The sequence below is a fragment of the Drosophila mojavensis genome, unplaced genomic scaffold (genome assembly GCF_018153725.1).
Source record: "Drosophila mojavensis isolate 15081-1352.22 unplaced genomic scaffold, ASM1815372v1 contig_72, whole genome shotgun sequence".
Lineage (NCBI taxonomy): Eukaryota > Metazoa > Arthropoda > Insecta > Diptera > Drosophilidae > Drosophila > Drosophila mojavensis.
In genome coordinates, this window is record NW_025318897.1 from 3,762,847 (window position 1) to 3,777,528 (window position 14,682).

Here is a 14,682-nt window from a genome sequence, read left to right on the forward strand (position 1 = left end):
TGATAACACGAAAGGAAACATTTTTTTTATAAAATATAAAAGAAGTAAAATAACAAAAATTTGCAATTTACAAACAAGAGTTTTCCGCGGGATTTGAACTCGCACCCAAGCCGAATAGCATGTTCATGTCAAAATATCTAAAATAAAGATCGCCGGCGCTTCTGCCTACAGCACAAGCGCATCGTTTCGAACAACAGTAGTTAAAACGAAATCACATTATTGTTATGAAGCCACATAGTAAAGAAAAGCCAGTGTAGCGGCTGGAAATTCAAAAACAATGCAAAGACAAATCAATCGCAGCGAGATTCTTAGAATATGCTAGAGTACGCAATTATGTGTACATACATACACACATACAAATGAGCGCGTGTATACGGCTGGAATGCTTGATGCTATGCGTGCAGACTTACATATATACATATCAGAGCTTGCAAATGAGAGTTGATCGTTTTTTCGTTTATTCTCTTCCTCGCATCATAACCAAAAAAATTGTGCAGACACGTCTCGCTCTGAGCGTCACTCTCTGTTTTCTTTAGCATCTGTTTCGCTCAGACGCAATGCAGTGACTCATTCGTGTGACGCTCTCACATGAGTGTCGCGTAAAACTAACACGATTTTCCCTCACACAAAGACTCTCAGCAAAAAACACTTTGACTAAAAAACTCAGCAGAAATTGTTTTTGCCTTCGTGTGCATGTAAATACACGCATACATACATACAAAAAGAACGCAGCAATCGCGCGTGATTACCCATACAAACGCAGTTTACCGTTTGCTTCATTTAACTCAAGCAAACGATCAGTGTTTGACTTGAGGAAACGAAAACAGAAATAACTGTCTCCCTCAGAGCGCGAGCGAGCTAAGCCAGACGCTACAAAAACAGTTTCTGTCTGAGTTTTTTTGACTGTGTCAGTGAAAGACACTTTTTTGCAGACAACGAAAAAGTGTTAGCAGTTATTTGCGAGCTATGATACATATGTATGTATATTTGAGGGCTATTTAAGAAGAAACAAATTTCAAGTTATAAAATTATTCGACTATGAAAAAGAAAAGTATTAAGTGCCATTCATTCAAGCTCGCACATTCCCAATCAAATATGTATTTTATAAACAAGTAAGAACGTTGCAGTCGGGCGTTACCGTCATCGATAGAGCAGGTTACTGGTAACTTAACTATCTAAATTTGAAGCTTCTAGCTATTATACTTTGGGAGCTATCAACTTTTGCGGTTTGCCACGCCCCCTGTAGGCGGACATATATCCGACAAAGCTTTTTGATCTTGGGTGATCGACCCGAGTATATATACAAAACTTGAGGTCCCTGGCATCAACAGTGTCCAAAATATAGCAGAATTTAAAAAATCACTATATCTTCAGGTCCGATATGCCACACCCTCAATGGGCGTAGACTTATAATTTTCTCTTTTGACTTTATAGAATCATAACATTAGCTGACGTGCAAAATTTTTAGCTGTAAAACTCTTGGAGATACAGTTTTATCCGATCTGCCACACCCCCAATGAGCGTAGATATATTCGCCATAACTCGTGATCTTGGGTGGTCGACGCGGATCTACATTCCAAATTTCAGCTTTCTAGCTCTTCAACTAACATGATTTCTGGCATATCGGAAAATGCATTTTGCGATTTGCCACGCCCCTAGTGGGCGGATCGGGAAAATTTTATCATTTTGTACATCGGAAATATACACGAGTATGTGTTCCAGATTTCGAGTCTCTAGCTTCAATAGCGCCGAAATGGATTGTGTTCAAACGGACAGCAAGACGGACATTGCACAAAACCAATATACTCATTTCACTTTCGTGAGTATGAGTATAAAAATCAGGTGCATTCACTCTAACTGCTGTTAGTAGTGCTGGAAATTGCAGCGGACAATCAGCTGCTCACTAACTTTGGTGAGTTGCTAAGTCTTAGCAAAGACTGCAACCTAACATCTGAAGAGAAGACGCAATTATTAAAAGTAGTGCATACTTTCGGGCTCTTGCGGTAGTTAAGCTGAGTTTAAGATACTGCGGTTTGTAAACTCAAATTATATTAGTAGCCGTTGCCCACTACAGGCTTCACGTCGTTGAAGTCGCAGCGATCACCGCAGCAACAACATAGGGCGCTACCGCAGCCGTCGACCTTTAATCAGTCCCCAGTGGCTGAGTGCCAGGCACCCAACTTACTAAAAGAAGCGTTAGCCCAAATAGGAGTTACTCTAGAGGGCTTGACTGCCTTATTTGGGGGTCAGCGGCATATCAATGCCCTAATGAGAGAGGAGCTGGCTAGACTGGTCAATCTCCATAATACGGCCGAAAAGCTCTGCAACCGACCAGTTAAAAACTGCGAGGTACAGACCATGCCGCTCAAGAAAGTAGTGGAGAAAGCGGTCGAGGGAAGTTGCCATCGATCAGAGGAAAACACCTTCAAAAAAGCCGAGGCCCAATAAAAGTGCAGCGAACCCAAAGGAACCAATGGCTCTACGGGCTACAGCTGGAAATTCAAACCAGGCCGGTCGTCAGACAAACCAGAGCAGCTGGACAGTCGTTAAAGGACGAAAGCCCATGCAAAACCGACCCAGAAGAGACGCAATCGCGATTTCAGGCGTAGGTGGTTGCAGCTATGCTGACATGCTTCGTGTAATCAAGAGCGACCCAAATTTGAAGCATCTGAGCAGCGACGTTCAAGGCATTAGGAAGACAGCTAAGGGGAACCTTTTGTTGCAACTGAGCAGAAAGCCGGAGCACGAAGCTGTTGGCAAGGCCTTGGGTGACCGAGCGGTAGTTAAAACACTTACCGCATCGGATCAAATTGAGATTCGTGACCTAGATGAGTTAGCGAGCAAAGATGAGATCTTGGAGTCAATTAGGGCGGAGTTGAAGGATAGCTTACTCCCCATTGAGGCTATCAGTCGCTTCGACCGGCTTTTGGTGGACAGCAAAGAGCTACGGTTGCTCTTCTAATTGGAAAAGCCAAAACTCTGCTCGAGCTGTCCAAAATCAGAATTGGATGGGTTGTATGCCGTATTCTCGCCGTGGGTCAGCCTAAACGCTGTTTCAAGTGCCTCGATTACGGTCATATGACAGCAAAATGCGGCAGCGACTGTGACCTAAAGGGCGCCCCTTAAGGTTCCTGCAGCTTAACTTAAATCATTGTGTTGCTGCCCAAGATCTACTAGAGCAGACCATAAGAGAAAAATGTATAGACGTAGCCTTTCTCAGTGAGCCTCATCACTGTAGGACCGCCTGCCATAGAACTTGGTCAACTGACACTAATGGCAAAGCTGTGCTGTGGGTATGCGGCAACTCAACGAATGTACTTTCGAATGTTAAGTCATTTAATGGGTTCGTACGTGGCCGACATGGTAACTTATGTCTCTACAGTTGCGACCTGGCTCCCAGCATGCAGCTCAGTGAATTCACAACGGTGCCTGACGAGCTTACCGAGGATGCTAGAGGTCAGGCAGGACATTTTAACTCATGGGCTTTAGAATGGGGTAGCCACACAACCAATGCCAGAGGCCTTATCCTACTGGAGATCTTCGCGACACTAGATGTTGCACTACTCAACATTGGCCACGAGTTCACCTTCAGTCGGGCTGGATACGGATTGACATTACTTTTGTCACCTCATCCCTCTGGAGCCATTGCGATAGCTATACGGGCAGCGATCATTCGGAACTTTTGTTCACAATAGGTGAGCCAACTGCCAGGGTACTAGCCGTGTGGAAGGAATCGTATCGGTTTGACACTTCTGGTCCCGCGGCCTTTACAGCGGCCATTCAGTCGCTGGGAAGAGTTGGTAATGCTGAGGTCAGAGCATGCCAACTGTTATCTCAAATACAGAGTGCCTGCAATAACAGCATGTTACATCGCAAGCAGTTCACGCGACAACCTACGTACAAGAGCCTACGTATTGGAATGCACAAATATATGACATTGCAAAAGAGAATGCTTCCTAGGGTTGTACGAATATGACCCTTGGGGCAGGGCATATAAGATAGTAGTTAAAAGACTATACGCAGGTAAACAGATGCAGCCTATGGATCGTCTGGAGCTTAAATCGATTTTAGAAACGTTCTTTCCAGAAAGATTAAGCTCCATTCATGACCCTGAGACCTCGTCAGCTAATCAGGGCTCAACGAGCACCCACATTGTTTTTGTTACGGACCAAGAAATATTAGTAGCTCTCAGAAGTCCTAGATCTAACTCAGCTCCAGGGCCGGATGGGATCCCAAATCGTGCGCTAAAGCTAGCCCTCGCCCACCCAAGTACGTTTGCCGAACTATACAATGAATGATTAATTCAGGAAACGTTCCCTGCGGCATGGAAAATCCAGAGCCTGATATTGCTACCCAAGGTTGGCAAACCACCAGATAAGCCATCATCATACAGACCGATCTGTCTCATAGACACCATGGGAAAGGTGCTTGACTAATTGATTTGCTCTAGATTGGAGACTGCGATTACTAGCGCCGGAGGCCTGTCACCAAACCAATTTGGATTCCGGAAGGCCCGGTCAACAACGGACGCGTTAAATAAAGTTGTTGGTCTGGCTACTTCCGCCATCCAGGGCACAGATGGTAGCACGGGACGCAGCAAAACTGCATTTTTGCGACTCTCGACGTTAAGAATGCCTTCAACACAGCTGGTTGGGATATGATACTGGATGCGCTGTCACAATATAATATCCCTAAATATCTAAAAGAGACAATAAAGAGCTACTTCATACAGTGTCAGCTGGAGTACCCCAAGGCTCAGTGCTGTATGACGGCGTACTGCGCTTGGAAGTACCAGCAGGTGCGCACACCATTGGCTTTGCTGATGATGTGGCTGTCGTCGCCATAGGCAAGGAGCTTAAAGATGCAGAGGATATGTGCAGCGAAAGTATCAATCGCATACGAAGCTGGTTGACAGGAGCTGGGCTCGAGCTTGCGGCGCACAAGACGGAAGTCGTCCTAGTAAGCAGTCGCAAGAAAGTGGAGACTGCCAATATAAGGATAGGCAGCCTCACCATCGCGTCAAAGAGGGCGATTAAGTTTCCTTCTAATGAGCGTCATTAGGTCTGTCATCCTCTACGCTGCGCCAATATGGTCAAGAGCGATGGCAACGCCGAGCTACAGCCGGGACATTTGCGCGATCTACAGACTGAGCGCAATCAGAGTCAGCTGCGCTTTCAGGACTATCTCCGATGACGCCGCGCTCGTCATAGCTGGTATGGTACCACTGGAGTACCTGGTCGCCGAAGCCGTGGAGCGGAATTCGCACGCGCCTGTGCGACACAACGCTATCAGGACGAACAGCATTGCACGATGGCAAAGGAAATGTTATAGCTCAGCTAAAGGGCGGTGGACGCACAAGCTCATCCCGGAGCTCGAACCATGGGTTAACGGCAAACACGGCGAGGTTAACTTCTATCTTTCGCATATCCTCTCGGGCCATGGATGGTTTCGGAGCTATTTGAAGCGCTTTGGTCACGAGGAAACTGACGAGTGCCCCTGGTGCGGGCGAGGGCATGTGGAAGACGCCAACCACATCCTTTTCGTATGTGGACGGTTCCTGGAGGAGAGGCATCGTCTACAAGAGGCACTGTGCCACTACATCAGAGCGGACAACATAATCAACGCCATGCTGGAATCGGAGGAAGCTTGGGAACTAACAAGCACCTTCGCGGCCACAGTGATGATGGAGCTGCGCAGAGTCGAGCGAATAAGAAGACGAGCGGTCCCAGGCTAAGGTAGCGCATAGTGCTTGCGAAGCAATGCTTTACGGCCGTCCTGCAAGCATCGCGCGCTATCCTAGCCACCACTCAACTTGCAACTTGTAATATAATAAGATTGTCAATAAACGAATATATATAAAAACAAGTAAGAAAGCTCTAGTCGAGACTGCTCGACTACGAGATCCCCTGAACCCTTGGAGCAATAGATATTTCAATCATTTTTCGCGTCTTTCAGTTTACACAAGAAACACGCACACACGCACGTACGCACACACAGGCATACATACACACACACGCATACAGACACACATACACACAGACACACATAAACTTACACATACACAAACAGTGACATACATATACACACACAAGCATAAACACGCATGGGCGGTAGTGAGCGCTTACTATGAGAACTTAATTGCTTAATAACTTTTTTTGTGGACGTACGATCTTCATGAAACTTTCAAATTATGATTATAACATGAATATGCATGTAATTGCCAAAGCACAAGTCTCTAGTATTTGAAATACGCTTTTTACAAAAGTGAGGGTTAGGGGGTGAATTTAACGGTGGGGGGTAAATTTTAACAGAAACCGAAATTGTATAAATTGCATATAAGCATACATTAAAAATTTGGAGACTCTAGCAATAAAGGTGTAGAAGATATAATTTTATAACTGGTTTTCGATAAGGGTTTTTATCGATAAAAAACGATCGGGATGAGTTATCGATTTTTAATGATAAACTTGATATGCGCGCTGTAATTACGGACATTTAAAAAAAAAAATTGAAGTCTCTAGCTCTTATATCTTCGGAAATCGACGCGTTCAAACATACGGACAGACGGACAGACGGACAGACAGACAGACGGACAGGGCCAAATCGACTCAGCTCGTCGCCCTGATCAAGAATATATATACTTTGTGGGGTCTGCCACGCCTCCTTCTGCCTGTTACATACATTTCAACAAAACCATTATACCCTGATTTCCCATTTTCAATGGGTTCAGGGTATAAAAAAAAACACGCACACACACAAACATGCATTGGCTGCAGTGGTGGCTTACTATAGGAACTTAATAGTTCCATTGTAGAAGTACTTTCTTCATGATACTTTCAAGCTATGATTTTAAAATGGATTTGCATGTATTTGCCAAAGCACAAGTCTCTAGTATTTGAAATACGTCTTTTACAACAAGTAAGAAAGCTCTAATCGAGACTGCTCAACTACGAGATCCCCTGAACCCTTCGAGCAAAAGCTATTTCAATCATTTGTAAGGCGGCTCGCCCGCGACCCACCTCACAGGGTTCAATTAGATGTAATTTGGTAGTCGTTAAAGTTTAGATATAAGAATAAATATGAAATAGAAGTTATGATTTTGAGTTAGTAGTATGTAAGCATAGTATTAAGTGTGATTATTAGGTAGCGATTAGTCATAACAGCCAGATTTTGTAGTACGTAAGCATAGTATTAAGCATAGTTATTAAGCATAATCATTAAGTAGTAATTAGGCATGACATAGCGACAATTAGGTATAGCAACTAGCTTTTAGGAGGGTAACAATAATTGGAATGTTGGGCGGGCGCGATCGGCAATGCAACCATGCAGCTCGAAAGCTCGCTGTGGTGAGGTTGCATTGCCGACGCTCAGAGCTGTTAATAATTTGAAATGGAAGCATTTAAAGTGTAAATGCAAAATGCAAAATAGGTATTTTACATTTTGCATTTCGATGGCTTTTTTAAAAGACTATTTTGCATTTACATTCAGATGGTTTTTTTTTTATTATTTTGCATTTTCAAAATGCAAAATGGCTCAAATTTTTTATATTTGAATTTTTATGCTGTTTATCGAAATCATCCCTGATCGCGAATATGTGGCGGTCGGGTAATAGGGTAATCGATTCCAAATACATACAGAGACCACTGACCAGAGAACACATAGACTAGACATGTAGTACAAAGTTTTTCAACACCGAAAAATCTGTCTCCTAGGGCCTATCAATTTCGTATTTGCTCGGCTCTTCACTTTTTAGGTTCGGGCTACGAAAATATGCGAAAGTACAATCATTCCGCTTCATGCGCTCGACCGAGATGGTCAAATGTTGAATGAAAGATGCCTCTATGCTCAATTTTTGTTCTTGCTCTCTCGCTCTCTCTGCTTGAGAAGCGTTCGGAATATCTTGAATGAATATCTTTTATGTTGTTATTGTTATTTAAGCCTATGTTAATAGTTTTTTAATTTTTTTAAAGTTATTTTTGTAAGACAACAAATTGGAAAACATAATATAATTTAAAAAAAATTAGAAATAGTAGTAGTTTTTTTTTAATGTCAAAGAACAAAAATTCTTTTTTTTCCCCATGTGAAAACACTTTCGTGTCAAACTGTATGTATGTATACATACACATGTATATTATACAAAATGTAAGTAATCTTTTGTTTCATGTTATTTTTAACAAAATAAGAATTCTCTAAAAACCGTTCTTTTGTTTTTATTAACCAACTTTAGATTTAACCAGTGTTGAACTAAATATTGTGTTGTCTGTCCACGTGTTAGTATTTGTTTTGTGTGTTTCTTGTTATTGTGCAAAAAATATCTAATATTTTCCAGGGAAGCTCACATACCCTTAATTCTTAAAGAGTGCTTTAAGGATATAAAAATTGATCCTGAAAACAATGTAAATGTTACTGCAGCTTGTAAAAAATGCTCTAAGCCATTGAGAGGAAGTTTACATTCTACAACAAACTTTTTGAATCACTTAAAAGTAAGCAAAGCAATTTTTTTTTTTTTTGCATTTAAATTAATTTTATTTTTTTTGCAGACGAAAGGACATGTTGATTTGTTGACACAATATGAAAAATTAAAATTTATATCAACCATGAAAAAAAGGAAGCACGACAATGTTGGTGGTGATAGTCCAGCTGCTAAATCATTAAAACAAATTGATTTGGCTGTCTATAAAAACTCTGTTGATTTAGATAGTTTAATTGTAAGCTTTGTAGTAAACACCATGTCGCCTATTTCGATTGTAGAACATCCATCGTTTAAAGCTTTGCTTGAAGGAACACAGCAATCAACTGCTCGGCCAAAAATAATGTGCAGGCAGACTTGTAATAAACAAATAACTGCAAAATACTGCAAATATTTGGAAAATACAAAAGAAACTTTGAAAAAAGTAGATTTTGTTTGCACCACTGCGGACATATGGTCCTCTTCAAGAAGAAGCTATCTGGGTGTAACTGTACATTGGATTGAAAGCCATACGTTTGAACGTAAAAGCGCGACTCTAGCTTGCAGACGATTCAAGGGAACGCACAGCTACGACAAGGTAGCTGAACTTATCGTGGAAATTCATTCGGAGTTTGATTTAAGCCCCAACAAAACATTTAAGACTGCCACCGACAATGGATCCAACATGGTTAAAGCGTTTGCATCGTTCGGACAGCATGAAGACGCCGTTGAAAATCCAGACTCCATTAAACTTCCACAAGACATTAAAGAAGATAATGACCATGATGACGAGCTCCAACTAATACAATTTCCTGAGTCGTCTGAAGAATTTGAGCAGTGGCAACTTCCAAACCATGAGAGAAGTGCATTTAATAGCATCACACGATATGGAGAAGGCAAGATCGTTAAATAAGTCATACAAAAAACTTTATGATGCATCTATGGGAAAATGTCAGGCAATTTGGAATTTGTGTTCTAGATCTCCTAAGTCCTGTGAAATATATACCGAAATGACTGGAAAATCTCCTACATCACCTTGTGCAACTCGGTGGAATTCGTATTATAACTCAATTAAAAACCTTTTGTCCGTTAAGGAAAATTTAAATGACACTTTAAAGAAACTTGGGTTATCCGTTTTTAAAGAAATTAAATTGCTCTTTCTTGAAGAGTACATAAAATGCTCAAAACCCATTGCTGATGGCATTAAAAGCTTGGAAGGTGACAAACACACGTATTACGGCCGTCTTCTTCCAGAACTGTTTAGAATGCTACGAATAATTTAATAATTTAAAAATGGATGACCCTAAATATTGTATTGATCTAATTGAGTTAATGCAGAAAAGTCTGTCCGTCTGTCCGTATGTATGAACGCGTCGATTTCAGAAGATATAAGAGCTAGAGACTTCAATTTTTTTTTAAAATGTTCGTAATTACAGCGCGCATATCAAGTTTATCATTAAAAATCGATAACTCATCCCGATCTTTTTTATCGATAAAAAACCTTATCGAAAACCAGTTATAAAATTATATCTTCTACACCTTTATTGCTAGAGTCTCCAAATTTTTAATGTATGCCTATATGCAATTTATACAATTTCGGTTTTTGTTAAAATTTACCCCCCACCTCTAAATTCACCCCCTCACCCTCACTTTTGTAAAAAGCGTATTTCAAATACTAGAGACTTGTGCTTTGGCAATTACATGCATATCCATGTCATAATCATAATCTGAAAGTTTCATGATGATCGTACGTCCAAAAAAAGTTATTAAGCAATTAAGTTCTCATAGTAAGCGCTCACTGCCGCCCATGCGTGTTTATGCTTGTGTGTGTGTATATGTATGTAATTGTTTGTGTATGTGTTTATGTGTGTGTGTGTGTATGTGTGTATGTATGTGTGTGTATGTGTATGTATGCCTGTGTGTGCGTGCGTGCGCGTGTGTGTGTGTGTGTGCGTGTTTCTTGTGTAAGCTGTAAGACGCGAAAAATTATTGAAATAGCTATTGCTCCAAGGGTTCAGGGGATCTCGTAGTCGAGTAGTCTCGACTAGAGCTTTCTTACTTGTTTAAATTAAAGTGGGTCCCAAAAGATTACAAGAATATCGTTAGGGGATATTTTTGTAGCTGAAATAAGAAAATTTAAGCAAGATTTAGAAAATAAAAAGAAAACTAAACTTGTTATATGTTCGATGAAGATTCAGATTCTTCCCTAACCAGTAATAATGGTAATACTACTATTGACCTTGTTGAATATTGAACTTCAACACTATGTTCAGAAACACTCATGTTGCAGCATATAGCAACAGTTTGTAACATTGTGAAATTCATTTTCATGCAAAAGCAACATCGATCGTAATGTTGAGTGTCGCGACGCTAGTCTAGAAACATTATGTGTCTGACGAATTTGACTAGCACGCATTGAATGTTGCTGCGTCGCGATCTGTCTTGTTGCGATTCTTGAGCTGTGTAGATCGATGTGCTGTGCCGTGCTTAAATGAAAATATAAGTCGTAATACAAAGTATAACAACTACTGTGTGATCTTATTTCGGGCCTGGTTTTTAACAGGTTATGGGCCCAGGCACGAATAAGTAAAATAAATTAAAAAGTTAAATAAATAGATAATTACTTCTGTTAGTTGTTCGAAATAAATATATGTATAAAATTTAGTGGCAGTGCATATAGGTATACACATACAAATATACATACATATACGCAAGAGAAATCGCGTCGCAATTCCTCGGCGAGCAGTGGACAGTTTTGTGTGTACACTGTACAGACAAAACATAGCTGGATCAGTGGCGCCGCAGTTCTTGGAAAAGAAACAGCAATATATACAGTGAACCAATAATGTCTTCGTACAGCAGCAACTTTTTTCTTTGGGAACGAAAAAAACATATAAATAGTAAAAAACTAATAAAAATTTTGATGCAGTCTTATTATCTTATATATTAATCTTAATTTACAAAAAGAATTATGTCAATATGTTGCTTAGTTTAGTAGTTATAACTAAAAGTACATAAAAAGACACGATTTTGGCTCCAATAAAGTCTTCGTACACCGTACTTTCCTAGAACTTTAACTGCGGACAGAAACCGAAAATGATAACGGTTGTTTTCCAATGTATGTATTTGCATGCTCGGGCATAATGTCGCCACATTTTGCAAGAAATTTTCTTCAATTTGAATCGCTAAGCGGACAAATATTTATTTAAAATGCCGGGCAAATATTTAACCATAGAAGAACGTCAACTAATATTAAATATACACGTTAAGCAGCAGAAATCATATTCGGAAATTGCGAATATATTGTCTCGCAGTCGGTCAACGATCCAATCCGTAATTGGGCGATTTAAATACGAAGGGCGAGTAGAAAACAAGCGAAAATCCGGAAGGCCGAGCAAGCTAACAAACGGAGATCAGCTTAATATTAAGAGAATAGTCGCGTCGGATCCATTTGTTAGCGCAAATACGATATCTACACAGATTTTACAATCTCAAAATAAAGTCGTCCACCCAGAAACTATAAGGAAGGCTATAGTATCTAATGGGTATAAGTCGCGCACACCTAGACGAAAACCTTTTGTAAGCAGCGCTAATCGCAAAAAACGTTTAGAGTTCGCAAAACAGTATGAAAATGCGCCAGTCGAGTTTTGGCGTAATGTACTTTTTTCTGACGAATCCAAATATATTATATTTGGATCGGATGGGCGACATCGCGTGTGGAGAAGAACCGGAGAGACACTCCAACCAAAACACACACTGAAGACAGTGAAGCATGGCGGTGGTGGCGTTATGGTGTGGGGCTGTATGGCTGCGGTTGGTGTCGGAAATTTTGAAATAATTGATGGGGTGATGGACCACCTTAAATATATTGAAATTAAAAAAAAAAATTTGGTGCCAAGTGTTGCTAAGCTTGGATTATCGAGGTCTTACTTTTTCCAACAAGACAATGACCCTAAACACATGGCTCATAATACCAAAATGTACTTAGCCTATAATACGCCACATCTATTAAAAACACCTCCCCAAAGTCCTGATTTAAATCCAATAGAGAATTGTTGGCATATGTTGGAAAAAAATATCAGGAAGCATCATATTTCATCAAAACCCAAGCTTATAGAGGTTTTAAAAGAGGAATGGGAAAAAATCATAGCTTGCAAAAAACTGTTAACACTTTTTCGTTGTCTGCAAAAAAGTGTCTTTCAGTGACACAGTCAAAAAAACTCAGACAGAAAGTGTTTTTGTCGCGTCTGGCTTAGCTCTCTCGCGCTCTGAGGGAGATAGTTGTTTCTGTTTTCGTTTCCTCAAGTCAAACACTGATCGTGTGCTTGAGTTAAAGAAGTAACGGTAAGTTGCGTTTGTATGGGTAATCACGCGCGATTGCTGCGTTCTTTTTGTATGTATGTATGCGTGTATTTACATGCACACGAAGGCAAAAACATTTTCTGCTGAGTTTGTTAGTCAAAGTGTTTTTTGCTGAGAGGCTTTGTGTGAGGGAAAATCGTGTTAGTTTTACGCGACACTCATGTGAGAGCGTCACACGAATGAGTGATCGCATTGCGTCTGAGCGAAACAGATGCTAAAGAAAAAAGAGAGTGACGCTCAGAGAGAGACGTGTCTACACAATTTTTTTTGGGTATGATGCGAGAAAGAGAATAAACGAAAAAACGCTCAACTCTCATTTGCAAGCTCTGGAAAAAATAGATAAAAATTATACCGAGAAGTTAGTCCTTTCAATGCCAAACCGACTAAAAGATGTTATAAACAAGTAAGAACGTTTCAGTCGGGCGTTACCGACTGCGGAATACTCATTCACATCCCATCAACAATATAGTAGTTAAGTTTCGCTCTAATACTGTAGAATATACAGGTTTTTCCGATTTGCCACGCCCCTACAGGGCGCAGACGCCTCATTTTTCGTCAGTTTTTAGAACGTAATAACGGTACACTAACTGCAAAGTTTGAATGCTTACCCTCAAAAAATGTGAAAATTACAGGGTATTTTTCGATATGCCACGCCCCTAAAGAGGCGTAAAAATTATTTTTGGGTCATCGATAGAGGAGGTTACTGGTAACTTAACTCTCTAAATTTGAAGCTTTTAGTTATTATACCTTAAGAGATATCAACTTTTGCGGTTTGCCACGCCCCCTGTGGGCGGACATATATCCGACAAAGCTTTTTGGTCTTGGGTGATCAGCCCGAGTATATATACAAAATTTGAGGTCTCTGGCATCAATAGTGTCCAAAATAGAGCAGAATTTAAAAAATCACTATATCTTCAGGTCCGATTTGCCACGCCCCTAATAGGCGTAGACTTATAAATTGTCGTTTGACTTTATAGAATCATAACATTAGCTGACGTGCAAAATTTCAGCATTCTAGGCTTACAACTTTAGGAGATACAGCTTTAGCCGATTTGCCACGCCCCCAATGGGCGGAGATATATCCGCCATAGTTCGTGATCTTGGGTGGTCAACGCGGACCTACGTACCAAATTTCAGCTTTCTAGCTCTTCAACTAACATGATTTCTGGTATATCGGAAAGTGCATTGTCCGATTTGCCACGCCCCTAGTGGGCGGATCGGGAAAATTTTAACACTTTATAAATCGGAGATATACACGAGTATGTGTTCCAAATTTCAAGTCTCTAGCTTCAATAGCGCCGAAATAGATTGCGTTCATACGGACAGACGGACAGACGGACGGACGGACAGCAAGACGGACATTGCACAAAACCAATATACTGATTCACTTTCGTGAATGAGTATAAAAATAAAGGTTACCCAACAAAATATTAAATATACAAAAAATTACATTTTTGTTAGTTTTTAAGACTATTTTTATACCCTGAACCCATTGAAAATGGGAAATCAGGGTATAATGGTTTTGTGAAAAGTATGTAACAGGCAGAAGGAATCATCGCAGACCCCATAAAGTATATATATTCTTGATCAGGACGACGAGCTGAGTCGATATGGCCCTGTCCGTCTGTCCGTCCGTCCGTCCGTCCGTATGAGCAAAAGGATCTCAGAAGATATAAGAGCTAGAGAGCTGAAATTTGGCATGCATACTCGTGTATACCATAGGCAGTACAAGTTTGCTTTATTTTTTCGATAACTCGTCCGATAACTTTTTTATCGAGAATAATCGAAAAATCGACATTGTTTTTTCAGCTTAATTTGAACACTTTTAGACCTGGAAACTTCAAATTTGCGTTGTATATAAAGTTAATAGA

At 40.5% G+C, this 14,682-nt stretch overlaps 2 protein-coding genes across 11 annotated transcripts in view; one reads left to right on the forward strand and one right to left on the reverse strand.

The window, feature by feature from the left end:
- The window catches only part of LOC26527594 (zwei Ig domain protein zig-8), a 269,104-nt gene that overhangs the window by 230,658 nt on the left and 23,764 nt on the right, over window positions 1–14,682 (reverse strand). The gene's annotated exons all lie outside the window — the stretch shown is intronic.
- LOC26527238 lies at window positions 8,038–9,595 on the forward strand. 2 transcript variants are annotated; one of them, XR_004364621.2, is made up of 4 exons: window positions 8,038–8,142; window positions 8,228–8,270; window positions 8,330–8,483; window positions 8,541–9,595. XR_004364621.2 is itself a non-coding variant. In XM_044009363.1 (3 exons), exons 1-3 carry the CDS (start codon window positions 8,111–8,113, stop codon window positions 9,360–9,362), a joined length of 1,008 nt encoding a protein of 335 aa, XP_043865298.1. In that variant the 5' UTR covers window positions 8,068–8,110; the 3' UTR covers window positions 9,363–9,595. The 2 variants fall into 2 exon arrangements, 1 of the variants encoding a protein (XP_043865298.1); XM_044009363.1 differs by lacking the exon at window positions 8,228–8,270 and having other exon boundaries at window positions 8,068–8,142.